We start from the raw sequence: 26,849 nt of genomic DNA on the forward strand, positions 1-26,849 counted from the left end.
GGCAAGCTCTGATGGACTCCTACGTGTATGGGAGACTTTGCAGGAAGAAATACACAGGAAATACGACTTTTTCATCATTAATTAAAGTTGGCTTCCACTTTTGAACATAAAAGAGATAATTCTGCTATTTCACAAGAAAAAGCAGATAACAAATATTTGATTTTTATAAACCGAGCATCCTCTGCATCTGCAATCCATCTCTCCAGGAGAGAGGAACATTGCCAACCAAGCCGACGTTCTTTGCTCCTTAACCCGTCGTTCGAATGGCACTTCCGCCAACCATTGGCGGAAGTGCTCACTCCGCACAGCCAATCAGCTCATACACTCGGCCCGGCTCTAGCACTAGCGAGACAGGGATATCCTTTGTATTAAACGCTGTCGCTGATTTGCAGAGGCGTCGGCCATTTTGTTGTACACAAAGATATGTTTAGCTTATGAATTAGACCTATCAAATATGTCTCCCCTCAGGGTTTTAGCATTACCTCTGCGTGGAGACATAGTGCTGGAAGGATTGCTTCCGCCACACAAGACGTCACGGCCCTTGCTTGTCATCCATGTCTGTTCCCCCTCTGTACTGACACATTGGAACTGCTGGCTCTGCTTCTTCAGGAAGGTATCAGACAGATGTTTATTACTATTCTTACTGCATGGAGTTTGTTTGCTGCTTATTATGTTTCTAGATGTATTAAATCTGAACTCAGGTATGATATTTATAGCAGAGCTAGTATGTCCAGCTTGGCACAAGGTTTGAATGCATCATACCTGTGGGATCCCCATGGAAGCTGGAAATCAGTGTAGTAGTCACCACTACTATGGTGATCACAGCTGTCTTCTGGGTCCCATGAAGCCGGAAGCCGCTGGGTTCCGTGAGCCTTGCTGCATAGTGGCCACAGGGGGTCGCTTGCTCAGCACGGTTGCCATTCACAGAACTTGGCTTGGCAACACATTCCCTGAGTGGATGAGGTGGAGATGGTGATGTCACTGCGCCACCTATTCACTTTGTCCAATCAAGGGAAACTTAGTTTGAAAAAAAAAAATGTAAGGCGTTCTGTGATTGGTGTCTGTGCTGAGCCATTGAGACCCTGTGGTCACTATGCAGCAAGGCAGTTGCTTGCCACGGGAGATATCGAGGATCACTAGATTAGCGGTGCCAGCTACAGTGATTTCCAGCTTCCCTAGGGATCCCACAGGTATGGCCCATACACACTTCCATTGGACCAATCCATATCTGGAGTTCAGCTTTTAAATGGTAGTTTATATATACATAGTATGTATATCATTAAAGCGGAGTACCACCCAAAAGTGGACACTCTGCTTTTCTGCCTCCTCCCGCCCTCCGCTGACACATTTGGCACTTGTTTTGGGGGGAAGAGGGGGGAGCAGGTATCTGGTTTTGATAGGTACCCGCTCCTGCTTCCGGCTCAAAGATACTTTGAAGATTTCCTACGTGAACACATTTATTTATTTATTGTGGTTCTTATTGCAGCACCTTCCAATGAACCCCATTTATCTTCTTTCATGAGAATCTACCCTCTACAATGAGTAAACTAGGTGAGACTTTTTTTTTTTTATAAAAATGTATAACTTTTTTTTTTATAAAGTTGTGTTTTTTAACAGGGGTCTCTGAACTTTCTAAATAAAGAGCCAGTTTACTGTCCTTCAAACTTTAGGAGGGCCGGACTGTGGCCAGTGGGAGTAGAAAATGTCTACAGCTCAGTGGGCGAAAAAAAAAAAAATTAGAAGAATAGTGTCCCATCATTGGTATTAGTGGGAGGAATAGTGTCCCATCATTGGTGTCAGTGGGAGGAATAGTGTCCCATCATTGGTGTCAGTGGGATGAATAGTGTCCCATCATTGGTATCAGTGGGATGAATAGTGTCCCATCATTGGTATTAGTGGGAGGAATAGTGTCCCATCATTGGTATCAGAGGGAGGAATAGTGCCCCATTATTGGTATCAGTGGGATGAATAGTGTCCCATCATTGGTATCAGTGGGATGAATAGTGTCCCATCATTGGTATCAGTGGGATGAATAGTGCCCCATCATTGGTATCAGTGGGATGAATAGTGTCCCATCATTGGTATCAGTGGGAGGAATAGTGCCCCATCATTGGTATCAGTGGGATGAATAGTGTCCCATCATTGGTATCAGTGGGATGAATAGTGTCCCATCATTGGTATCAGTGGGATGAATAGTGCCCCATCATTGGTATTAGTGGGGAGAATAGTGCTCCATCATTGGTATTAGTGGGAGGAATAGTGCCCCATCATTGGTATTAGTGGGGAGAATAGTGCTCCATCATTGGTATTAGTGGGAGGAATAGTGCCCCATCATTGGTATTAGTGGGGAGAATAGTGCTCCATCATTGGTATCAGTTGGAAGGTATAGTGGCCCATCATTGGTATCCGTGGGAAGAATAGTGCCCCATCATTGGTGTCAGTGGAAAAAATAGTGCCCCATTGTTGATATCAGTTGGAAGGTATAGTGACCCATCATTCGTATCAGTAGTAAGAATAGTGCCCCATTGTTGGTGTCGGTGGAAAAAATAGTACCCCATTGTTGGTATCAATTGGAAGAATGGTGCCCCATCGTTGGTGTCCGAGAGAAGAATAGTGGCCCATCATTGGTGTTAGTGGAAGGAATAGTGCCTCATCTTTGGTGTCAGTGGAAGAAATAGTGCCCCATCATTGGCATCAGAGGGAAGAATAGTGGCCTATCTTTGGTGTCAGTGGGAGGAATAGTGCCCCTTCGTTGGCTTCAGAGGGAAGAATAGTGACCCATCATTGGTGTCAGTGGAAGGAATAGTGTACCAGCATACAGTGTGTGTGTGTGTGTGTGTGTGTATATATATATATATATATATATATATATATATATATATATATTAGAGGAAGGAAGTAAGCCTCTTTGATGGTGTCATTGAATTACATAGGGCCCTGCTGTTGGTGTAAGGGAAAAACTGGTACCTCATATTTGATGTCAGTAGGAGCAATAAAGCCTTGTTTCAATGAGAGGAATAGTGCCCCAAGGGTCTGATTGCAGCGACCAATTCCCAGGGACAGACTGTCACCAAGAATTGTTTTTGGGAATGCCCTTGATTCCAGTTACAGTGAGGTTGGTTGCACTACATGTTACATGTTGCCATGCTTGGCGGAGTAAGAGCAATAATTCTATTCTATTATTTAAATTGGTGACATGGAAGGGCTTTTAAAGTGTCTATTGAAAATTGTATAAAGTTGTGGAATAGTTTAAAGCAGGGTTGGGTTATAAAAAAATATCCCAAGCTTTTCACATCTCACAGATGACTGTTCAATCCATCATTCGAAAATGGAAAGAGTACGGCACAACTGTATACCTACCAAGACATGGCCGTCCACCTAAACTGACAGGCCGGGCAAGGAGAACACTAATCAGAACAGCTCAGAGGCCCATGGTAACGCTGGAGAAGCTGCAAAGATCCACAGCTCAGGCGGGAGAATCTGTCCACAGGACAACTATTAGTTGTACACTCCACAAATCTGGCCTTTATGGAAGAGTGGCAAGAAGAAAGCCATTGTTGAAAGAAAGCCATAAGAAGTCCCATTTGCAGTTTGAGAGAAGCCATGTGGGGGACACAGCAAACGTGGAAGAAGGTGCTCTGGTCACATGAGACCAAAATTGAACTTTGTGGTCTAAAAACAAAACGCTATGTGTGGAGGAAAATGAACACTGCACATCACTCTGAAAACACCATCCCCACCGTGAAACATGGTGATGGCAGCATCATGTTGTGTGGATGCTTTTTTTTTTTTTAGCAGGGACAGGGAAGCTGGTCAGAGTTGATGTGAAGATGGATGGAGCCAAATACAGGGCCATCTTAGAAGAAAACCTGTTAGAGTCTGCAAAAGACTTGAGCCTGGGGTGGAGGTTCACCTTCCAGCAGTATAATGGCCCGAAACATCCAACCAGAGCTACAATGGAATGGTTTGGATCAAAGCATATTCATGTGTTAGAATGGCCCAGTCACAGTCCAGACCTAAATCCAATTGAGAATCTGTGGCAAGAGTTGATAATTGCTGTTCCCAGATGCTCTCCATCCAATCTGACAGAGCTTGAGCTATTCTGCAAAGAAGAATGGGCAAAAATTTCACTCTCTAGATATTTAAAGCTGGTAGAGATATCCCCAAAAAGACTTGCAGCTGTAATTGCAGCGAAAGGTGGATCTACAAAGTATTGACTCTGGGGGGCTGAATACAAATGTACCCACACTTTTCACATTAATTTATTTGTAAAAAGTTTGAAAACCATTTATCATTTTCCTTCCACTTCACAATTATGTGCCACTCTGTGTTGGTCTATCATGTAAAATCCCAATAAAATACATTTACGTTTTTGGTTGTAACATGATATAATGTGGAAAATTTCAAGGGGTATGAATACTTTTTCAAGACACTGTATTAATCGAACACAATAATAAAATAATTATGGAAAAAAACATAAATACAATCTTTACCAGCAGCTAAGCACCCAAATGCATGTCTCATATAACTTAGCATACAACATAAAACTGATAACTGTTGCAGCGCTTAGTGTGGATACATAGAAATCAATATTAGTGCATTAACCTACCACACTAAAATAAAAAAACTTTTTAAATCAAGGCTGCAAAGGTCCTTTCTGTTCAATAAATAAATCCTTGCGTTGTGACACCCTGTGCTCACATAAACTGCATGCTGTGATCACCTCCACCAGATGTCTGCTCACCTCCACAATATGACCTCACATAATTATACTTTTTATTATTATTATTATTATTATTATACAGTATTTATAAAGCGCCAATAGTTCGCTCAGCGCTGTACATTACAAAGGGGGACAGAACATGTGACAGAACAATACCAATACAATGCAAAACATGAGGGGATCGAGGGCCCTGCTCTTTCGAGCTTACAATATAGGAGGGAGGGGATGGTGGCACAGGAGGAGATAGCTGTGGGGGATGGAGTGGTAGAACGAGTGGAGGAGGTCGGCAAGTTAGCAGGGGGTGGGGTAGGCTTCCCTGAAGAGATGGGTTTTCAGGGTGCGCCTAAAGGAGAGGAGAGTAGGTGATAATCTGATGGGTTGGGGCAGGGAGTTCCAGAGGATGGGTGACACCCTGGAGAAGTCCTGGAGGCGGGAATGGGAGGAGGAGACCAGGGAACTAGAGAGAAGGAGGTCTTGTGAGGAGCGGAGTGTGCGTGCTGGGCGGTACTTGGATATTAGGTCAGTGATGTAGTTCTGGGCAGTATGGTGGACAGCTTTGTACGTCAATACTCACTTTTTGTCCCCTTAATGGATGCTTCAGATCTCCTAGGTGGACTTGGATCAAAAGTTTCACAGCTTTCGTGGAACTCCTTCCCATAGAACACTCTACCTCATACAAATAGACCAAACATAGTGCTTTATCCTTATAAAACTTTTATTAAACCCTTAAAATATATAAAATTTGCCCTCACATGTATTAGTTGCCCAATCGCACCAGATATAAACAGCATATGATAATGAGAGAAAACAGCGGCCCTGCGCAATGCCACATCCACGGCCAATTAAGTGACCGCACACACTACCCAGTAGAACGTCGTGACGTCATCCGAGGCCCCGCCCCAACGTGTTTCATCACCACACATGTGACTTCTTTAGGGGGATCATGATTCACTGACCATTAATACATGTGAGTGCAAATTTTATATGTTTTAAGGATGTTACATGTGCTGATGCTTCTGTTGCTTTTTAAACTTTTCTTTTTCCCACTAACAGATCTCCCAGCTGGAGATCCACTGGATCTCCCACTTTCCATTCTAGAAGTTGGCATAGCAGGACGATTGGAACTGATCACAAAACCTCCAACATCAAATGGTCCTGCTTTCCCGTTATCTACGGTAGGTCTGTTTCTGTATCAGGTTTTTGTTCCCTACTAACATAATTCTGATCCCTTCTTGTTTTACTGCTCCAGATTCCTAATGGTTTGCCTCCATATGATGTTGATCTGTCTTCCGAAGTGATCCAGAAATATCTTAGTGACCCGGAGTGGCTTTCTGTCCATGATTTTGACTGGAGCCAGAGGTAAAGACCGTATCGTGTGTGATAATGGGCGTCCCTGATGGCCAGTGAAAGTAGCTTTTTCTTGCTATGAAAAACGTTTCAAATGAATAGCCGAATAAAAAATTTGCTGCAATATTCAGCTTCAATCCAGGGATTTCCTCTACAGTACTTTTTTACTGCCAGATGTCCTCTGTTTGATTACTAGCAGGCCTGGACTGGGACAAAAAATCGGCCTAGGCATTTGGGACTGAGCAGCCCCAAGCCCAGGGACCCTTTCCTTGGAGCCCAGTGGCGTAACACCAGAGCCCGGTTGCAAGAGCAACCTTTGTGCCCGTGGTAGTTCCGCCATTAGCGTCAGTAGGTTTTTATTTTTGTTTAACTTTTTACAATTTTATATTTTATTAGTTTTTCATAAGAGAGAAGGAAAGAAAGAGAGAAGAAAAGAAAGAAAGAGGAAACAAAGAGAGAGAAATATAGAAATAAAGAAACAGGAGACAGAGAGAGAAATATAGAAAGAAAGAAAGGAGAGAAATAGGAGACAGAACGAAGGAAGGGAGAGAAACAGGAGACAGAGAAATATATAAAGAAAGAAAGGAGAGGAATACGAGACAGAGAACGAAGGAAGGGAGAGAAACAGGAGACAGAGAGAGAAATATAGAAAGAAAGAAGGATAGCGGAGAAAGAAAGAGAGAAAGGAGGGAGAGAAAGTAGAAGAAGAGAAAGAAAGTGAAGGGGGAGAGAAGACACAAGGCTGGCAGGGATTGTGGGCAGGGGAAGACACAGGAGGAAATGGCAGGAGAAGGGACAGAACCAGCTTTCTCTCTCCTCCCCCGTCTGTGGTGGGCTGGGAACTGTCAGCACAAGGGACAGAATATGCAGACAGAAGCTCCACAGCTGTTGCAGGGAGGGGGGAACCCAGGGCAGCATTGCAGGAGATGGGGGGGCAGCCGCGAGGGAGCATACAGGAGCCCAGGGCATGCAGGAAATGGATAGGAGGGACGGCCGGTTGGCATATAGAGGAACCTAGAAATGCACGGTCCGGTTCTTCTATGTGCCACCTGGCCACCCCTCCTATCCAGGCGGCCCTTATGGCCAGTCCAGGCCTGATTACTAGCATCATTCCACCCACTTCCTCTGAGCCCAGGTCATCCTTGATCCACCCCTCAGCCTGTGACTAGACAGTAAAAGAAAAAGCAGCCTAGTGATGAGCGCATCTGTTACTGTGCTCTCTCCTCCTGTCCGCAGGCTTATTGTTAGCACATAAACTGATTGGCTCCTTACAGCTTTTTTCTCTGACACTGCAGCCCTGTTGTACAGGAACTCTTAGAATCTGCTACTAGGTCCAATTCAGATACTTACATGCATGTGTTTAAAAAATATAAATGAATATAAATGAAGGAGTGCGGAGTTGTTTCCCAGCTGCTGTAACTAGGGAGGAAACTAATGGAGCATGATTTGTGGTCCATTAGCTTCAGCGGAGTAAAGGGTCAAATTCAGGGGTCTACTAGATAGAAGCTGTTGCTATTCCTTTTCTGGGGACAACCCAAAATGTAGGATTTTCTTTCACTTTCTGTATCAGTTATAACAGTAAACAGGACAAATAGAGGGAGTGGATCTTCTTCATGGTGGGGGGGGGGGTACATCCAAAATTAAAGAGAGCATTTTACCCTTAGTTATACTTTAAAGTGGTTGTAAGCCCTTCCATATACCCAGTGAAGTGACTGACCTCAGGTGATGCACATAAATGAAAGAAATCCTCCTACATAAGTTGTACCTGTTTACTTGCAGTCTTCTCTTCTCTACATCACTTCAAAGTGCTGAATTTATCAAGCTTGTCTGAGAGTGCAGAGAAAAAAAAGGGGGAGAACTGAAATAACACTGTAGAGCTCAGTGAGGAGAGCTCTGAGAGCTGATTGAAGGAACGAGACCCCCCCCCCCCCCCCTCCTTTCCACACAGCTCACAGGAATAAAGCTGAGGCTGTCTATCTACTGGAAGTCCCTCCCCTGTCACCATTTTTTCTCTCGGTGTCAGGAAAACTTGCTGATAGCATAGGATTGAAGCAGCAGACAGAAATGACACTTAGTGCTCTGGACTGAGACAGGTACACACTGTGGAGGGATATGCTTTGTTCATACTTCATGTCTGAGATTTACAACCACTGTAAGCATCAGCTGTGACAATTCAGTTATTTTTTGCCTCTTAAGTCACAAGAGTCCATCAGTGCTAATAGAGTTTTGTGAACAAGTGATAAGTGGGGCCCAGTCTGTCCAAGTAATGCAGTAAATCTCAACACTCGAAAAATTAATCCAAGAATGTCACCCTGGCTGTCATTTTTTTGGTATCTGCTCATGTATGGGCTGTTCTCCAGCAGGATATTATTGTGCGTATTGTGTTTTATGTCACAGGCCTATATCATTCTGTTTTAGAAAACTGGCTAAAAGATCGTATTTAGAGAGTAGTGGTTAATGATTCATACTCTGAATGGTCTGGGGTCATAAGTGGTGTACCCCAAGGTTCAGTGTTGGGACCCTTACTTTTTAATATATTTATAAACAATATAGGGTCTGAGATTAAAAATCCCATTTCAGTCTTTGCAGATGACACCAAGCTGTGCAGTGGAATAATGTCCTTACAGGATGTCTCCAATTTACAAGCCGACCTCAATGCTCTCTATAATTGGGCAATTATGTGGCAAATGAGGTTTAATGTTGATAAATGTAAGGTTCTGCACTTGGGGGCTAAGAATATGTATGCATCATACATACTAGGGGGGGTACAACTGGGGGAATCAATGGTGGAGAAGGATCTGGGAGTTCTGGTAGATCACAAGCTTAGTAATGGCATGCAATGCCAAGCTGCGGCTTCTAAAGTGAGCAAAATCCTCTCTTGTATTAAAAGAGGTATAGACTCCAGAGAGAGAGATATCATATTACCCCGGTACAAATCATTAGTAAGACCTCATCTGGAATATGCAGTTCAGTTTTGGGCACCAATTCACAAAAAGAGCATTGGGGAACTGGAGAAAGTACTGAGAAGGGCAACCAAACTGATAAGAGGCATGGAGGAGATCAGCTATGAGGAAAGATTAGAGGAACTGAATTTATTCTCTCTTGAGAAGAGGAGATTAAGGGGGGATATGATCTCCATGTATAAATACATAAGGGGGGATATGATCACCATGTATAATACATAAGGGGGGATATGATCACCATGTATAATACATAAGGGGGGATATGATCAACATTTATAATACATAAGGGGGATATGATCACCATGTATAATACATAAGGGGGGATATGATCTCCATGTATAATACATAAGGGGGGATATGATCTTCATGTATAATACATGAGGGGGGATATGATCTCCATGTATAATACATAAGGGGGGGATATGATCTCCATGTATAATACATAAGGGAGGATATGATCTCCATGTATAATACATAAGGGGGGATATGATCTCCATGTATAATACATAAGGGGGGATATGATCTCCATGTATAACACATAAGGGGGGATATGATCTCCATGTATAACACATAAGGGGGGATATGATCTCCATGTATAACACATAAGGGGGGATATGATCACCATGTATAACACATAAGGGGGGATATGATCACCATGTATAACACATAAGGGGGGATATGATCTCCATGTATAATACATGAGGGGGGATATGATCTCCATGTATAATACATAAGGGGGGGATATGATCTCCATGTATAATACATAAGGGGGGATATGATCTCCATGTATAATACATAAGGGAGGATATGATCTCCATGTATAATACATAAGGGGGGATATGATCTCCATGTATAATACATAAGGGGGGATATGATCTCCATGTATAATACATAAGGGGGGATATGATCTCCATGTATAATACATAAGGGGGGATATGATCTCCATGTATAATACATAAGGGGGGATATGATCACCATGTATAATACATAAGGGAGGATATGATCTCCATGTATAATACATAAGGGGGGATATGATCTCCATGTATAATACATAAGGGGGGATATGATCACCATGTATAATACATAAGGGGGGATATGATCTCCATGTATAATACATAAGGGGGGATTTGATCTCCATGTATAAATACATCAGTGGTTCATATAGTGAACTCGGTGTAGAGTTATTCACCCTGAGGTCATCACAGAGGACAAGGGGGCACTCTACATCTGGAGGAAAAGAGATTTAATCTCCAAACACGGAAAGGTTTTTTCACAGTAAGAGCTGTGAAAATGTGGAATAGACTCCCTCAAGAGTTGGTTCTGGCCAGCTCAGTGGATTGCTTTAAAAAAGTCCTGGATTCTTTCTTGGATACACAGAATATAACTGGATACTAACATTTATAGGTAAAGTTGATCCAGGGAATATCCGATTGCCTCTCGGGGGTCAGGAAGGAATTTTTTTCCCAGCAGGAGCAAATTTTCTGGATCAACTGTGGGTGTAGGATTATAACTTTTTTTTTTTTATGGTTGAACTGAATGGACTTTTGTCTTTTTTCGGCCAGACTATGTAACTATATATAATGCATAATGTGAAAAATTCAAATGGATATGTTGTAAAATAATTGTCACTATAGGAATATAGGATAAACAAAACCCCAGGGATCCATTGCTCTTTATAAACTTAGATACCAGTCTGTGAGACTCTGATTGGCTGCCCAAGTGACCGTCTCTGTCCAGCAGCCAAAGCTGTAGAAAACACATTATTGACCACTGGTCAATGTCATGGCTCTGCAACCTGGTAGGTGTCCAAGTTCTCTCGAATGAGGCTGAAGCACAAGCATAGGCCGATCTCTCAGCAGTGCACCATGACATGACTTGCTCAATATAGTCCCCCACCAGCAACACAAAAAAGATAGTATTGTAAAATATTTTAGTCGGAATAAACTGTGTTTATGCTTTTAGCCAGTAAAATTCAGGCCTCCCTGTCTGTTCTTGCTCTGCCAGGTCCTGGCCTCGTACCAAGGATGTGAGCTCCCTGTTCCACATGGACATCAGTGCTCCACAGACTGATATCAGCATGGAGCGTAACTCTGCTACAGGAGAACTGCGTGGAATCAGTGAGGTGAGGCACAGGCAGTGGAATGTGTCATACAGAAAAAGGTTACAGAAAATTATTATTATATACCTAAGGAAATGCCTAAATACGACAGGCAGGTGTAGTCTTGTCATTTGTGTATTTCTTCTAGATCTGTGCAGAATTCCAATGTGAAACTTTACCTCTGTGCAGGAGCTTCCTGTAATAAAGACCACTCACTGCTGTGCTATCTACTTGTGCAGGATGACTGGTCTTGTCTCCGCCCCTCCTGTAGTTCTCTGCAGACAGCCTGTAGTGGGTGGTGCCTGCTGGACCCCTTCCACAGCTCTGCTGCCTGCATAGTCTATGTGGTTATATACACCACAGTGATGATGTCACCACTACTTTTACAAGGTAATATCTAGGTCTGTAAAGGCATTTGGTGCGCACAAAGTGATTTTCTATCCTTTATGGCTATTGATTATTATATGTGTCTGATTCAGCTTAACGGCCAGACAGTGGCCATTGGAAGAAAATGCTCCAGCATCAGTAGGATCAACTTGGTTCATTTGAAGTAAAAGTGATCAGTGGAAAGACTTGTGAGCCATTGTTGGTGTCTGTGGTGAGAATTGTGACCCATTATTGGTGTCATTGGGAGGAATAGTGCCCCATCATTGGTATTAGTGGGAGTAATAGTGCCCCATCATTGGTATCAGTGGAAGGAATAGTGTCCCATCATTGGGAGGAATAGTGCCCCATCATTGGTGATAGTGGGAGGAATAGTGTCCCATCATTGGTATCAGTGGGAGGAATAGTGTCCCATCATTGGTATCAGTGGGAGGAATAGTGTCCCATCATTGGTGTCAGTGGAAGGAATAGTGCCCCATCATTGGTATCAGTGGAAGGAATAGTGCCCCATCATTGGTATCAATGGGAGGAATAGTGTCCCATCATTGGTATTAGTGGTAGGAATAGTGTAACATCATTGGTATCAATGGGAGGAATAGTGTCCCATCATTGGTATCAGTGGAAGGAATAGTGCCCCATCATTGGTATCAATGGGAGGAATAGTGTCCCATCATTGGTATTAGTGGGAGGAATAGTGTCCCATCATTGGTATCAGTGGGAGGAATAGTGCCCCATCATTGGTATCAGTGGGAGGAATAGTGTCCCATCATTGGTATTAGTGGGAGGAATAGTGTAACATCATTGGTATCAGTGGGAGGAATAGTGTCCCGTCATTGGTATCAGTGGGAGGAATAGTGTCCCATCATTGGTATTAGTGGAAGGAATAGTGCCCCATCATTGGTATCAGTGGAAGGAATAGTGCCCCATCATTGGTATCAGTGGAAGGAATAGTGCCCCATCATTGGTATCAGTGGGAGGAATAGTGCCCCTTCATTGGTATTAGTGGAAGGAATAGTGCCCCATCATTGGCATCAGTGGGAGGAATAGTGTCCCGTCATTGGTATCAGTGGGAGGAATAGTGTCCCGTCATTGGTATCAGTGGGAGGAATAGTGTCCCATCATTGGTATTAGTGGAAGGAATAGTGCCCCATCATTGGTATCAGTGGAAGGAATAGTGCCCCATCATTGGTATCAGTGGAAGGAATAGTGCCCCATCATTGGCATCAGTGGGAGGAATTGTGTCCCATCATTGGTATTGGTGGAAGGAATAGTGCCCCTTTTTAGTGGTGTCAGTGGGAGGAATTGTGCACCATCGTTGGTTTCATTTGGAGGAATGGCACCCCTTTTGTTGTTGTCAGTGGAAGGAATAGTGACCCATTGTTGGTAACAAGGGTAGGAATAGTGTCCCATCATTGGTATCAGTGGAAGGAATAGTGTCCCATCATTGGTATCAGTGGGAGGAATAGTGTCCCATCATTGGTATCAGTGGGAGGAATAGTGTCCCATCATTGGTATCAGTGGGAGGAATAGTGCCCCATCATTGGTATCAGTGGAAGGAATAGTGTCCCATCATTGGTATCAGTGGAAGGAATAGTGTCCCATCATTGGTATCAGTGGGAGGAATAGTGCCCCATCATTGGTATCAGTGGGAGGAATAGTGCCCCATCATTGGTATCAGTGGAAGGAATAGTGTCCCATCATTGGTATCAGTGGAAGGAATAGTGTCCCATCATTGGTATCAGTGGGAGGAATAGTGCCCCTTCATTGGTATTAGTGGAAGGAATAGTGCCCCATCATTGGTATTAGTGGGAGGAATAGTGCCCCATTATTGGTATTAGTGGAAGGAATTGTATCCCATCATTGGTATTAGTGGAAGGAATAGTGCCCCTCTTTGGTGGGTTCAGTGGGAGGAATTGTACACCATCGTTGGTTTCATTCGGAGGAATGGCACCCCCTTTGTTGTTGTCAGTGGGAGGAATAGTGACCCATTGTTGGTAACAAGGTTAGGAATAGTGTCCCAAGAGCCCGTTAAATGCTGACAAAGGGCTGTGGTTTGGGGACCACTGTATACCTTAAAAATAGGCACCACAATGTGCCTGCAAGAACCTACAGATCATTTTGTCTGTGCCATGGGCTGTCACGTAAACAGACTGAGGTTTGGAATGCTGAATCAGATTAGAGATGTTGGTTTATTGTTAGAGTCATGGCCAAAAATATAGGCACCCCTGCATTTCTGTCTGACACTCTGCCCCGAAAATTGTTGTAATTAGAAATGTTTCGGAATTCTCATGTTTATTTCTTGTTTGTATTGATATGACACAAAATGTTGGAGAAACAAAAAGCCAAACCATCCAAAAAATCCACAAAAATGCCATTCCAACCCATGGCACTGTAGCTAATTTCCCTAGATGTGGATGACAGAGAAAAAATGATCAAAGATTGCAACAAAGGATTGCTCGAATGGTGGATAAAGTACCTTGATGAACTTTTAGACAAATTCAAGCTGACCTTCAGGCACAGGGTACAACTGTGTCAGCTCGCATTATACGTCACCATCTGAATGAAAAGGGACGCTATGTAGGAGACCCAGGAGGACCCCACTGCTGACACAGAAACATAAAATAACCAGATTGGAGTTTGCCAAAACTTACCTGAGAGAGCCATCCTTTTGGGAGAATGTGCTGTGGACAGATGAAACAAAATGACAGCTTTTTGGTAAAGCCCATCATTCTACTGGTTTCAGAAATGAGTCCTTTAAAGAAAAGAATACAGTCCTTAAAGTCAAACATGGTGGAGGTTCACTGATGTTTTGGGGTTGCTTTGCTGCTTCAGGCACTGGTTGTCTTGACCGTGTACATGGCATTATGAAATCTGAAGACAACCAAAGAATTCTGGGGTGCAATGTAGGAACCAGTGTCAGAAAGTTGGGTCTCCATCAGAGGTCATGGGTCTTACAGCATTACAATGACCCAAAGCACACGTCAAAAAGCACCCAGAAATGGTTTCACACAAAGCGCTGGAGAGGACTGAACTCAGTCCCATAGAAACACCTGTGGAGAGATCTCAGAACAGTAGTTGGGAAAAGGAACCCTTCCAGTGTGAGAGACCTGGAGCAGTTGGCAAAGAAGAGCGCTCCAAAATTCCAGCAGAGAGGTGTAAGAAACTCATTGATGGTTACAGGAAGCCATTGATTTCAGTTATTTTTCCCAAGGGGCGTGCTACCAAATATTATATTGAGGGTGGCAACAATTTTGTCCAGTCCATTTTTGGGTGGAATGTGTCAGACTTGGCTTTTTGTTTCTCAACTTTTTTTTCATACCTGTACAAACCAACGAAGTAAACATGAGAATGCCGAAACATTTGTAATTGCAACAATTTTCTGGGCAAAGTGCTGCATTATCTGACAGAAATACAGGGGTGCTGATATTTTTGGCCATGATTGTAAATAAGATACACCTTCTGACCCTTTATTTCTTGTCAGGTCTCTGCAGATCACATCGGTCTCTCAGCACAGAATTCTTTGTCCCTACGACGACCTCCTGGTCCCCCTTCTCAGTCCGTCAAGGGCAGCACATCCAACTTCCCTTTTTGGCCAGGTAAACTGGAAAGCCACAGGCTTTGCATATCTTTGTTATTTATAACAACCAGTCATCTTCTAGGGATGCACAAAATATCGGCAGCCGCAACGCGTGGGGCGAAAATAGTGCTTTGGCATTTTGCTGCGCTTTTGCACCATTTTACCTGCAGTTTTACCACATTTAGGGTGTGTTTTTCATAGGTTATATGACTAAAAAAAAATGCATCAAAACGCAACACGTGCGTTTTTTTTAGGGGTTTTCAATGCATTTCTGGCCTGGTTCACACCAATGCATGTTGTGTTTTGTCTGGTTTCCAGTGCTTTTTGCAGTATGTTTTTGATGCTTTTTGTTATGCGTTTTTGCGTTTTTTGAATGTTATTTTTGGCCAACCTGTTGCTGGGCAGATTAAACACAAAACACATCAAAAATGCAGCATGTGCATTTTTTAATTTGTTTTTGCTACATTTTCACTGCATTTCTAGCCTGGTTCACAACAATGTAGTTTGCATTTTGTCCATTTTGCAATGTGTTTTACGTTTTTGCATGCACATTTTTTACACTTTTTTTTTTATACTTTTTGACATTTTTTTTAAATTTTTTGGTTTTTTTTTTTTAGCGAACTTGTTGCTGGGCAGATTAGAAATGTAAATTGTATCAAAAACGCAACATGTGTGTTTTTATGCATTCAATGCATTTCAAGTATGGTTCACACCAATGCAATTTGCAGTTTGTCCATTTTGCAGTGCTTTTTGCGATGCGTTTTGCATTTTTGCACGCTCATTTGACACGTTATTTGATGCTTTTTACATTCTTTTTAATGTTTTTTTTTTTTTTTTTGCCCAACTTGTTGTTGGCCGGATTAAAAACACAAAAGACATAAAAAACACGGCAAATGCTTGAAAATGCGTCAAAACACACTACACGCATCAAAACCTACTACATGCATTTTTTTCAGCATCTCCATTAAACCAAAAATGCAATGCTTTGCGTTAAAAAAAGCCCCTGACCCTTTCCAAAAATACAGAAGCTTAAAAAAGCATAGATGTGATAGTGTCCCATAGGAAACCATGCTAAATGGACTGTACTGCATTTCTGCAAAAAGTCCTAAAAAAACACATTGATGTTAACCAGGCCTCAATGGGAGGTGCGTTTTTTTTTTTTTTTTTTTAGCTCGCCAAATATGCACCAAAAATGCGGCAAGCTGTATTTTTAACACCGCAAGGCAAGCACAACAAACCAGTTTGAAGACATATATTGAATTTAAAGGGATGCATTTTTCTTGAGCTTTTGTGCCTTTTTTTAACGCAAAAGCTGCTCAATGTGAAAGCAGCCTATTGGCCAAAAGGTGCTGCAAAATAAATTTATATTCATTTAAATTCTTGATATTAATGATATTAATTAAAAAGTTGAATATAATCTACAATTCTTAGATTGTAAGCTCCAAGGAACAGGGCCCTCCTATCCCTCTTGTATTGAACTGTATTGTTGCTGTATTGTCTCCCGTTATATTGTAAAGCTCTGAGCAAACTGTTGGCGCTATATAAATCCTGTATAATAATACAATTTATATATACAAAAATATTTTTTTGTTTAAAAAACTTCATTTCCGTTTTGGTTTTTGGCCAAATGCATTCTGAATTTTCAGTTTCAGACCAAGCATTTTCATTTTGGTGCACCACTATTCTCTTTCATACATGTTTTTACGTCCAATCAGGATTTAAAATAAGAATCTGTTTGACTGTGATTGGAAAACGGACACCTTTGTTTTTATCATACATTACAGGGGATGTTTAGGGTAAAACTAAAACTGCAAAAACAGTTGTCTGCTGCTCATAGTGGCCAATCACGCATTATTTTTATTCTCTATGAAAATGAAGGAACGTATTGTATTGGTCTTATTGTGTGCAACAGTTTTGTCCACTTTTATTTTTTTATTTGTTTTTATATAAATAGTCCACTAATTCTTGTTCTAATATATGACTGTGTGCTTTATCTAAACCACCTTTTAATATATGCTATTTGATCCTGCATAGGTGGAATGGATGAACCCACTCTTGAACAAATGAAGGCCATCAGTGAAGAGGATGAAGCCTTGGACTTTGAGAAAGGTACTTGATATAAAACATGTCCCAGGAGGTTGTGGGCGGGGCACTGGGTAGGCCGAGCTTCCATAATTCTTGTCAAGGCGAGAATTGCAAAAGTGGGAGCAGGTACATGTCAGAAAAATGTACCCACTCGCCAAAAAAAACCAAAAACCTTTGACATATGGTAGAGGAGGAGGGGGAGAGAGATTAGCGGCACTTTCACTTTTAAGTGAAGTTCCAAAGGTCCTCTTTAACAGGATTTTTTCTGTACATACAGATAAAGTACTTAGCCTAGAAAAAGAATAGAATAGAATTCAGCAAACGGAGCACTTTATATACAGTAACTTCTGTGTGTATGTGTATATAGATATACTGTGTATGTATATATATCTCTTTATATCTTTATATATAAATATAGATATCTTTGTGTGTGTGTGTGTGTGTGTGTACACACATATATATATATATATATATATATATATATATATATATATATATATATATACAGTTGAAAGAAAAAGTATGTGAACCCCTTGGGATTACGTGGAGTTTTGCATGAATTGGGCATAAAATGTGCTCTGAACGTCATCTAAGTCACAACAATAGAAGAACACAGTCTGCTGAACATAATACTACACAAACATTAGATGTTGCCATGGTTTAATTGCACATAACATGTAAACATTCACAGTGCAGGGAGGAAAAAGTATGTGAGGCCCTAGCTTAATGACTTCTCCCAGAGCTAATTGGAGCCAGGAGTGAGCCAACCTTGACTCCAATCAGTGTGATGATATTGGATGTGTTGCTGACAGCTGTCCTGCCCTTAAAAAACACACACCTGTTTTGGGTTTACTGGTTTCAAGAAGCACTGTCTGATGTGAACCATGCCTCGCAGAAAAGAGCTCTCAGAAGACCTACCATCAAGAATTGTTGACTTGCATGAAGCTGGAAAGGGTTACAAAAGTATCTCCAAAAGCCTTGATGTTCATGTGTCCACGGTAAGACAGACTGTCTACAAATGGAGAAAGTTTAGCACTGTTGCTACTCTCCCTAGGCGTGGTCGTCCTGTAAAAATGACTGCAAGAGCACAGTGCAGAATGCTGCATGTTGTAAAGAAGAATCCCAGAGTGTCAGCTAAAGACCTACAGAAATCTCTGGCACATGCTAACATTTTTGTTGACACATCTACAGTAAGGAAAACATTAAACAAGAATGGAGTACATGGGAGGACATCACGGAGGAAGCCATTGCTGTCCAAAAAGAATATTGCAGCACGTTTGAAGTTTGCAAAAGAGCACCTGGATGTTCCACAGCACTACTGGCAAAATATACTGTGGACAGATGAAACCAAGATTGAGTTGTTTGGGAAGAACACACAACACTATGTGTGGAGAAAAAAAGGCACAGCACACCAACATCAAAACCTCATCCCCACTGTAAAACATGGCGGAGGGAGTATCATGGTTTGGGGCTGCTTTGCTGCCTCAGGGCCTGGACGGATTGTTGTCATTGATGGGAAAATGAATTCCAGAGTTTATCATGACATTTTGCAGGAAAACGTACGACCATCTGTCCGCCAACTAAAGCTCCGCAGAGGATGGGTGATGCAACAGGACAATGACCCAAAGCATACAAGTAATTCAACAAAACAATGGCTGCAACAGCACAGAACACGCCTTCTGGAGTGGCCCAGTCAGAGTCCTGACCTCAACCCGATTGAAATGCTGTGGCATGACCTTAAGAGAGCAATTCACACCAGATATCCCAAGAATATTGCTACACTGAAACAGTTTTGTGAAGAGGAGTGGTCCAAAATTACTCCAGATCGTTGTGCAGGTGTGATCTGCAACTACAGGAAACGTTTGGTTGAGGTTATTGCTGCCAAAGGAGGGTCAACCAGTTATTAAGTCCAAAGGTTCACATACTTTTTCCTCCCTGCACTGTGAATGTTTACATGTTATGTGCAATTAAACCATGGCAACATCTAATGTTTGTGTAGTATTATGTTCAGCAGACTGTGTTCTTCTATTGTTGTGACTTAGATGACGTTCAGAGCACATTTTATGCCCAATGCATGCAAAACTCCATGTAATCCCAAGGGGTTCACATACTTTTTCTTGCAACTGTATATATATATATACATACACACACAGTATATATATATATACACACTGTGTGTGTATATGTATATGTATATATATATATATATATATATATATATATATATATATAGTGTATGTATGTGTGTGTGTGTGTATATATATATATATATATATATATATATACACACATACTGTAGATGGATATAGAGCATTGCATCTCATAGAACAATGAAAATTCAGGTCTGATTTTAGGACGCATAGAATATTATGTGATTTATGTGAAATATTTCAGTATTTAGCTAAACCTAAGCAATCGAGGTAAATGTAGTTCAAGTTTTATCATAACAAAATCACGGTGTTCTGAGTGTAACAAGTGGAACTGTGAGTCCTGTTCATGTGTAGGAGTATTCTGGAGAAATTAAACTGAACATATCTCTCTCTCTTCTTAAAACAGATCTCTTATCTGCTCCTCCTGGATGGAAAAATGGAATGAATTTCAAGCAATTGGGTAATCACTGGGTTATGAATAATATGTTTGTTTATAGAGGTTTCATAAAGCAGTCACTTTAAAGGGTAACTATATTGTTTTTAAAGCAGAACACTGAATACACAGATGATATTCATATATGAAGGCTGTTTAGTTGCCAATAGATTTGTATTTCTGTCTGTTCTGTCCTGAGATTTACACAGTCCTGCCGCACAGCACAGCCCTCACTCTGTTAATGTTGAATCAAGATTCTATTTTTTTTTTGTTTTGTTGTTGTTGCTGTCAAGCCAAAACCCGGATTTACTTTTCTAAATAGCTTGTTTAGGCCAAGATGGCCCAAGCTATTGCCTTTACTAAGTGATGTGGCTGTTGTAAATACTATTTAAACCATATGAAGCACCAGCTATAGTATAGATGCTCTGTTCCGGCAGAGGTTCAGGGATTTTCCAACTGCTGCTGGAACAAAATTGAGTTAGGCTGAGTGCTGCTCAGTCATTCACAGGAAGCCTTGCATTTTTATGAATGAATAGAAGGCTTCCTATGATTGGCAGAGGTGGAGATTGTGACATCATCCTCCCACCTCTCCACCTCAGCCAATCCAAGGAAACCTTGTACTCATTCATGAAAATACAAGGCTTTCTGTGAATGGTTGAGAAGCAGTCAGCCTGACTCTATTTGGTTCCAGAAGCAGAAGGACCGCTGCCGGACCGCAGCATGTATACTATAGCTGGTGGTACATACAGTTTATACAGTAATGACAGTGACTGATTCAATTAGTAAAGGTAATAATTTGGGGGTTGCCTTCTTGACCCAAACAAACTATTTAAAGTAAAAGTTAACTTGGAGTTCAGCTTTAAGAAATACAGTGGTATCATCTTCTCACTCCCTGCCTGCTGATTGGACAGTGAAAGAGGAGACGTAGATTGATGAGGTCATCTGTGTACTTGCCCTGTTTTCCCAGACCATTAGGTTGCTTGTCAGCATATTTGCATACAGCTCACCTAATTCTAGTGTTGCTTCTCCCTCTTCCAGTCTGAGTGGTTCTGTACAGTAGATTAAAAGAGGCTGATACCTAATCAAATTCATGTACTCTAGTTTCACTTAAAAAAATGATTCTAATGACTTCTTAATGAAGCAGTGTTAGTACCTGAATTTGATCTGGTATTGGCCCCTGGCGATCCCTATACAGCAGTGTTCAGACTGGGAATGGGAGGAACAGCACAAAGAGCCAGTCAGTTGTCCTGTTGTGCTCATCTGCTGTCATTTTCCACTGTATGTTAGAAAATAGATTCTGATATCTGATTGGTTAGTGGAAGTTACACTACAGGGAATGCACTTTGTAAGGAAAACCAGTGAGTGATGTAAGAACTTTAAGCCACCTACCTTCTACCCTGACAGATGGATTGCGGCCCCCGGGGGTTCTCTCCTTGGCCAGCCTGCTGGGGACTCTAGAAGATTTCACGCTGGCAGACTCCAGTGAGGATGAAGATGAAGCCAAAATGAAACAGAAACCCAAGGCAGACAAGACAGAGGGACTTCACAGAACGAATAGCCTGGAAGAGCTGGGTGTAGAGGTCAGTTGGGAGCAGTGGGAACGTATGGGGTGAATCTATGGAAACACCTTCAGGATTATTTATATGCAGTCCAAAGGGCAGGGAGGATGGCATCCATGGCAGTATCATAAAACCACCAATCACTTCCTATCTCACTGACTTCTGGTTACTTAAGCATGGATTATGATTCATTCTATTGGTTGCAGCTTACCTTGACCTCCTCCTATAGTTTTGCATTGTGTGGAAGTCCTAATGCATAATATATAACTAAATCCTATTCTAGGGCTTACCTAAAAACATTTGTATTAGACATTTTGTGAAAGACTGAGCAAACTTTAAAGTACAACTAAAAGATCCCCATATTACTAAACAAGTACGTTATTCAGTTTCTATGTAATAGACATGTTTCATTAAAAAAAAAATCCTTTACCTACCCTGACAGACTCAAATCCTCCTTCATTTGCAGCTCACATGCTCCCTCTTCCAGACACTGCAGCTCACAATGGCAAAACTGCCAATCAAGAAAGCAGTGGGCAAGTCTGTGTGTGGCCAGGTGCTGATTCGCAAGCTACAGGCTGCTGATATTCACGCCTGTAGTGCAAGCGGGCATAGCCTACAATCAGGGCTGCTGTTAGAAACCACAGGGCCCCTTACAGCCAACCTGACAGCCCCCCCCCCCTCCAAACCACAGGGCCCCATACAGCCAACCTAACAAGGTCCCCACATCCCCACCCCAAAAAAAAAAAAAAAACACAGTTTACCATGCTTCAGGTATGAATGAACACAGTGAGTGATCGGTACCGATCACTCATTGTGTTAATTCATGAATGAAAGGGGCTGGTAAATTACTGGAACCAATTTTCTGTATGTTTCTCTCTGCTGCAGCTGGAAGCCAGCCAGGGGGGAGGAGAAGAACCCAGCTTTCAGCTGCTGCAGGGAGAGCCATACAGGGGATTGGTTCCTGTAATTGCTCCGTTCACTCTTCCTGCCCACATCCGATTAACCCAGCTGTCTGGGCCTCCCCTGCAGGCCTGGGCCGAGTACAGGAGGACTGGTGGTACCCCCTTATCCCTGGCCCTGACACAATTAAGTGGTAACTCTGCTCTGAATTCAGGAGCAGTGCAGCCTTGTTGCCACCCCATCACTGGCAGCTACAGTAGGTGAATCTTACTGGTAGGATCAACAGGTATCTGTAGGACTTTGCGGCAGTGAAGGACCTGTTGCGCGGCACTGGAACAGTACATCACAGTGGGACAACACTGGATTTTCTGTGTGGGTGAGTATGTGCTATGAAGAGCATTACAGGTGAGTGAGGGAAAAAAAATCATAGGGGGGAGAAGTAGGGGAAGTGGAGTACCACTTTAAGAATACATACCTGAATTTTTTAAACCAGAGCTTAGTGTCACTTAAATCATAGAAGGTACTAGGAGTAAGCTGTGTGTGAGACTGAAACTCATCAAAGAGAGGAGCCCCCAGCAAGTCATGTTTTGAACTCCAGCTGAAATATAGTTTTTTACGGATGGCTTTCAAAATTTGGCTTCAATATCCTTTCATGCTGAGTTTGCAATGTGGGGTCTGAATGAAGCCTGTTTGTGAGCCGGCACCAAGGTCCAGAGGAACCACACAGACTTGAGTTTTGAGCAGAGTTTCTATTGCCCTGTTACCCAACCTGTGGTCTAAGGACTGCATGTGGCCCTCAGGGCCCCTACAGATAGGAGTCTGTGTTTTACTAGCTAGGTTCTTACTTGGGCCAGTGAAGAAACATTTTTGTTAGGTCGAGTTCTAGTTGTTAAATGTTTTGGTTAATTTTTTACACTATCTTACTTGTCCTGTGCTGTCCATCCCTCTCCACATTTTTATGAGGCTGTATGGAGCAAAAATATGAAAGCCTTGGTTTGTAAAGGGGCTTTAAAGTGGTTCTAAAGCCTAAACATTTTTATCTTAATGCATTCCTTTCATTAAGGTAAAGCATTTTTAAGCATCGGTTTTGGCCCCTCGATCCAGCTCTGTGCATGTCTGCAGTTCTTTTCTCCCCTCACTTCTGTTTCCCACTGGCTTTGCTGGGGCAACGGGAGCCATTGGCTCCCACTGCTGTCAATCAAAGCTAGTGACCAGGGAATGGGGAGTCTCAAGGCTCGGGAGTGAGCATGCACAAGTGCCCCATAGGAAGTGGAGGTTAGGGGCCACTCTGCAATTCCAAATTAGTATAGAGATGTTTGGGTTTTTTTTCCCCCATTTTTCCTTTACAATCACTTTAATAACAGAGATCTCTAGCAGTCTCATGTAAAGTCTGTTACTGTCTCCTAAAGCATGTCGCCAATCTCCATCAACTCTTATAGCATCTCTGACCATCTCTTGTAGCATACCTGTAGTCTTTGACCATCTCCTGGTTTAAGTCTGCAGTCTCTGCCAGTTTCCAGTAGCATTATATTTACTGAATATTATGCGGTGAAGTCAGGGACCCACCTGAGGTCCCCTTTCTTAAGAAAGTTTACCACTACTGAATAGAGATCCTTAGCAGTGCTAGGTAATGTGTCTCCTCTTATTGCATCTATGACCATCTCTTCTAGGATGTCTGTAGTCTCTGACCATCTCTTCTAGGATGTCTATAGTCTCTGAGCATCTCTTCTAGGATGTCTATAGTCTCTGAGCATCTCTTCTAGGATGTCTATAGTCTCTGACCATCTCTTCTAGGATGTCTATAGTCTCTGACCATCTCTTCTAGGATGTCTATAGTCTCTGACCATCTCTTCTAGGATGTCTATAGTCTCTGACCATCTCTTCTAGGATGTCTATAGTCTCTGACCATCTCTTCTAGGATGTCTATAGTCTCTGACCATCTCTTCTAGGATGTCTGTAGTCTCTCACCATCTCTTCTAGGATGTCTGTAGTCTCTGACCATCTCTTCTAGGATGTCTGTAGTCTCTGAGCATCTCTTCTAGGATGTCTATAGTCTCTGAGCATCTCTTCTAGGATGTCTGTAGTCTCTGAGCATCTCTTCTAGGATGTCTGTAGTCTCTGACCATCTCTTCTAGGATGTCTGTAGTCTCTCACCATCTCTTCTAGGATGTCTGTAGTCTCTCACCATCTCTTCTAGGATGTCTATAGTCTCTGACCATCTCTTCTAGGATGTCTATGGTCTCTGACCATCTCTTCTAGGATGTCTATAGTCTCTGACCATCTCTTCTAGGATGTCTGTAGTCTCTGACCATCTCTTCTAGGATGTCTGTAGTCTCTGAGCATCTCTTCTAGGATGTCTATAGTCTCTGAGCATCTCTTCTAGGATGTCTATAGTCTCTGAGCATCTCTTTTTTTCATGTCGGCAATGTCAGACAGTTTCCTGTAGACTTACAATTACTGAATATTACGTGCAGCCCCCTTTGGTGAAGTCAGGGTTGCACTTGAGGCCCCCTTTCTCAAGAATCTTTACCACCATTGAATGAGATCTCTAGCAGTCTCATATAATGTGTCTCCAGTTTATGACTGTCTCCTAAAGCATGTGGCCGTCTTCAACAACTTCTATAGCATCTACTACCGTCTTTTGTTGCATTTTTATATTCTCTGGCCATTTCCCATTAAATGTCTGCAGTCTCTAACTGTTTTCCTAGAAATACCTCCACTGAATATTAAATTCAGCTCTTTAGTGATGTCAGGGGCTGCACTTGAGGACCCTCTATATCAAGAACATTGTTCAATTGTATGTGATTATCTATTGTGAATTACTTGCAGTGAATTTACAAATGTATTTCAAGTGAAAGAGTGAAAGATGGAGCCACAATAATTAGTACTAGGGGAATTCAGGGATTTGGTGTGATTATTGAGAAGCCTGCAGTCAGTGTGCACTGGTTGGTTAATCAACTTCGATCTGGTTTGAAACTCCATAATTGTGTCAGTGATTGATATATGAATGATTCAGTGTTCTTGATCAATATATAGGTAATAATAATTTGATTTTCTTTCTTTGTCCTTCAGACGGTGTCTTCTGCTCCTGCACCCCCTCCCCCAGCCTCGCCTCTGCCACAATCCACTCAGGAACAATGGGCCATTCCACTGAGCAGCCTCACCCCCGTGGATGATTTCTACAAACGTATTCCAGACCTAGCCTTTAGGGTGAGAGAGAAATCATTTATATGTATCAGTAATATGAAGGCATAGTCAAAAATCTGGGCAGTTCTGTGCCTAAGCACATGGAAGGGTTTGAGTTGACAAGATTATGCCTTAAAGTGCACCTAGTGTTCTGGCACCTAAACTGGCCTTTTAAATCAATCTTCAGCCTGGGTTCACATATATGCGGTGCACTACATCGCATGTGATTCGCACAGGAAGCGCACCGCATTCCTGTGCAAATCACATGTGATTTGTGTGCGGCGCGATTGGAGCCATACATCTTGTATGCCTCTTATCGCCCCGCACCCACACCAAAAAGGTGCAGGACCCTTTTTTTGGTCCGCACTAGAATTGGATCGCATGGGTATTCACACCCATGCGAGCCGATTCTGCAATCACTGCGTTTTGCGGACCGATTTTGGGGTGTTGTTAACATGCACACACGCAGCGGTTCACATGAACGGGGTGCGATTCTGATGCAGTGCAGAATTCGCACAGAAAATTCTGCAAATTCCAGAGCGCATCAGTGAACCCGGGCTTAAGGCTCCATTTACACAAGCATTTAGCCACACTGAGCATGTTGAGGAATGGCCTCAGCTGCCGTTCTGGCCATGCGCTCTGACGTGTTTTGCATCATCCACCGGGTCTTGGTCACAGAGGTCAGTAGTAGTTCTCCCATTCACAGAATTGTGATTAAATGACGAAGCCGAGTCGAAAAACCGCATTTTTAAAAAAAATAGGGGTAGCGTGTGCGAGGAGAAGTTCCCTGGCGTGCTGTTACAACAGGGACTGCTGCATTGGTAACATGTTACATGTTATACCCTGAATATGTGTGTAACATGTTATGAAAAGTGCACTTCTCCTTTTAGAGGTTCTGCCTGGCTGTACATATCAGATATATCACACCAGTTTTTGTATCTGCAGCATCCATTTGAACTGGACCTCTTCCAGAAGAAAGCCATTCAGTGTCTTGAAGACGGTTCTTCGGTCTTCATCGCAGCTCACACGTCTGCTGGGAAGACTGTGGTAGCAGAATATGCCATAGCACTGTGTCTAAAGCATATGACCAGGTGAGTGTATCTACCTAACGTGTATAAATGCGCCAAAAAAAAAAAAATATTTCCACCATGCACATTTCCCCATATTTATCTCTTGCAAGTACAGAAAAATACCAGTGGATCCTGCTGGGGATCTAGTGAGCTCCTAATTTCCTTTGCAGTGAAATTGCAAACATAATCAGCCCTGCCCAGTTCTCTTTGTAAACTACAGAACATCTCCCCCTTATGGAAGTGAGGAGAGGGGGATGTATTTGGTAATCCTAACACATTTCCTGTCCTAGGTTGACAATGCTGCTGCTCCATAGATACAGTACAATGAGCACTGTCATCCTAGGACAGGAAGTGTATTACTGGCAGGATCACCA

General features: G+C 42.4%; 1 protein-coding gene across 1 annotated transcript in view; it reads left to right on the plus strand.

Annotated features, from left to right (window-relative positions):
• Positions 1-473: 473 nt before the first annotated feature.
• SKIC2 (SKI2 subunit of superkiller complex) overlaps positions 474-26,849 on the plus strand; it is an 87,146-nt gene continuing 60,770 nt past the window's right edge. The window contains exons 1-11 of the mRNA XM_089659153.1: positions 474-613; positions 1,487-1,551; positions 5,777-5,898; positions 5,973-6,082; positions 11,038-11,155; positions 14,997-15,111; positions 17,127-17,201; positions 19,734-19,787; positions 21,165-21,340; positions 25,292-25,429; positions 26,351-26,496. Coding sequence (XP_089515279.1) covers positions 1,539-1,551; positions 5,777-5,898; positions 5,973-6,082; positions 11,038-11,155; positions 14,997-15,111; positions 17,127-17,201; positions 19,734-19,787; positions 21,165-21,340; positions 25,292-25,429; positions 26,351-26,496 — 1,067 coding nt within the window. The 5' untranslated portion in view covers positions 474-613; positions 1,487-1,538. The remainder of the gene's footprint in view (positions 614-1,486; positions 1,552-5,776; positions 5,899-5,972; positions 6,083-11,037; positions 11,156-14,996; positions 15,112-17,126; positions 17,202-19,733; positions 19,788-21,164; positions 21,341-25,291; positions 25,430-26,350; positions 26,497-26,849) is intronic.

The sequence above is a fragment of the Staurois parvus genome, unplaced genomic scaffold (genome assembly GCF_062004578.1).
Source record: "Staurois parvus isolate SC_StPar_1 unplaced genomic scaffold, SC_StPar_1.0 ptg001133l, whole genome shotgun sequence".
In the NCBI taxonomy this organism is placed as follows: Eukaryota; Metazoa; Chordata; class Amphibia; order Anura; family Ranidae; genus Staurois; species Staurois parvus.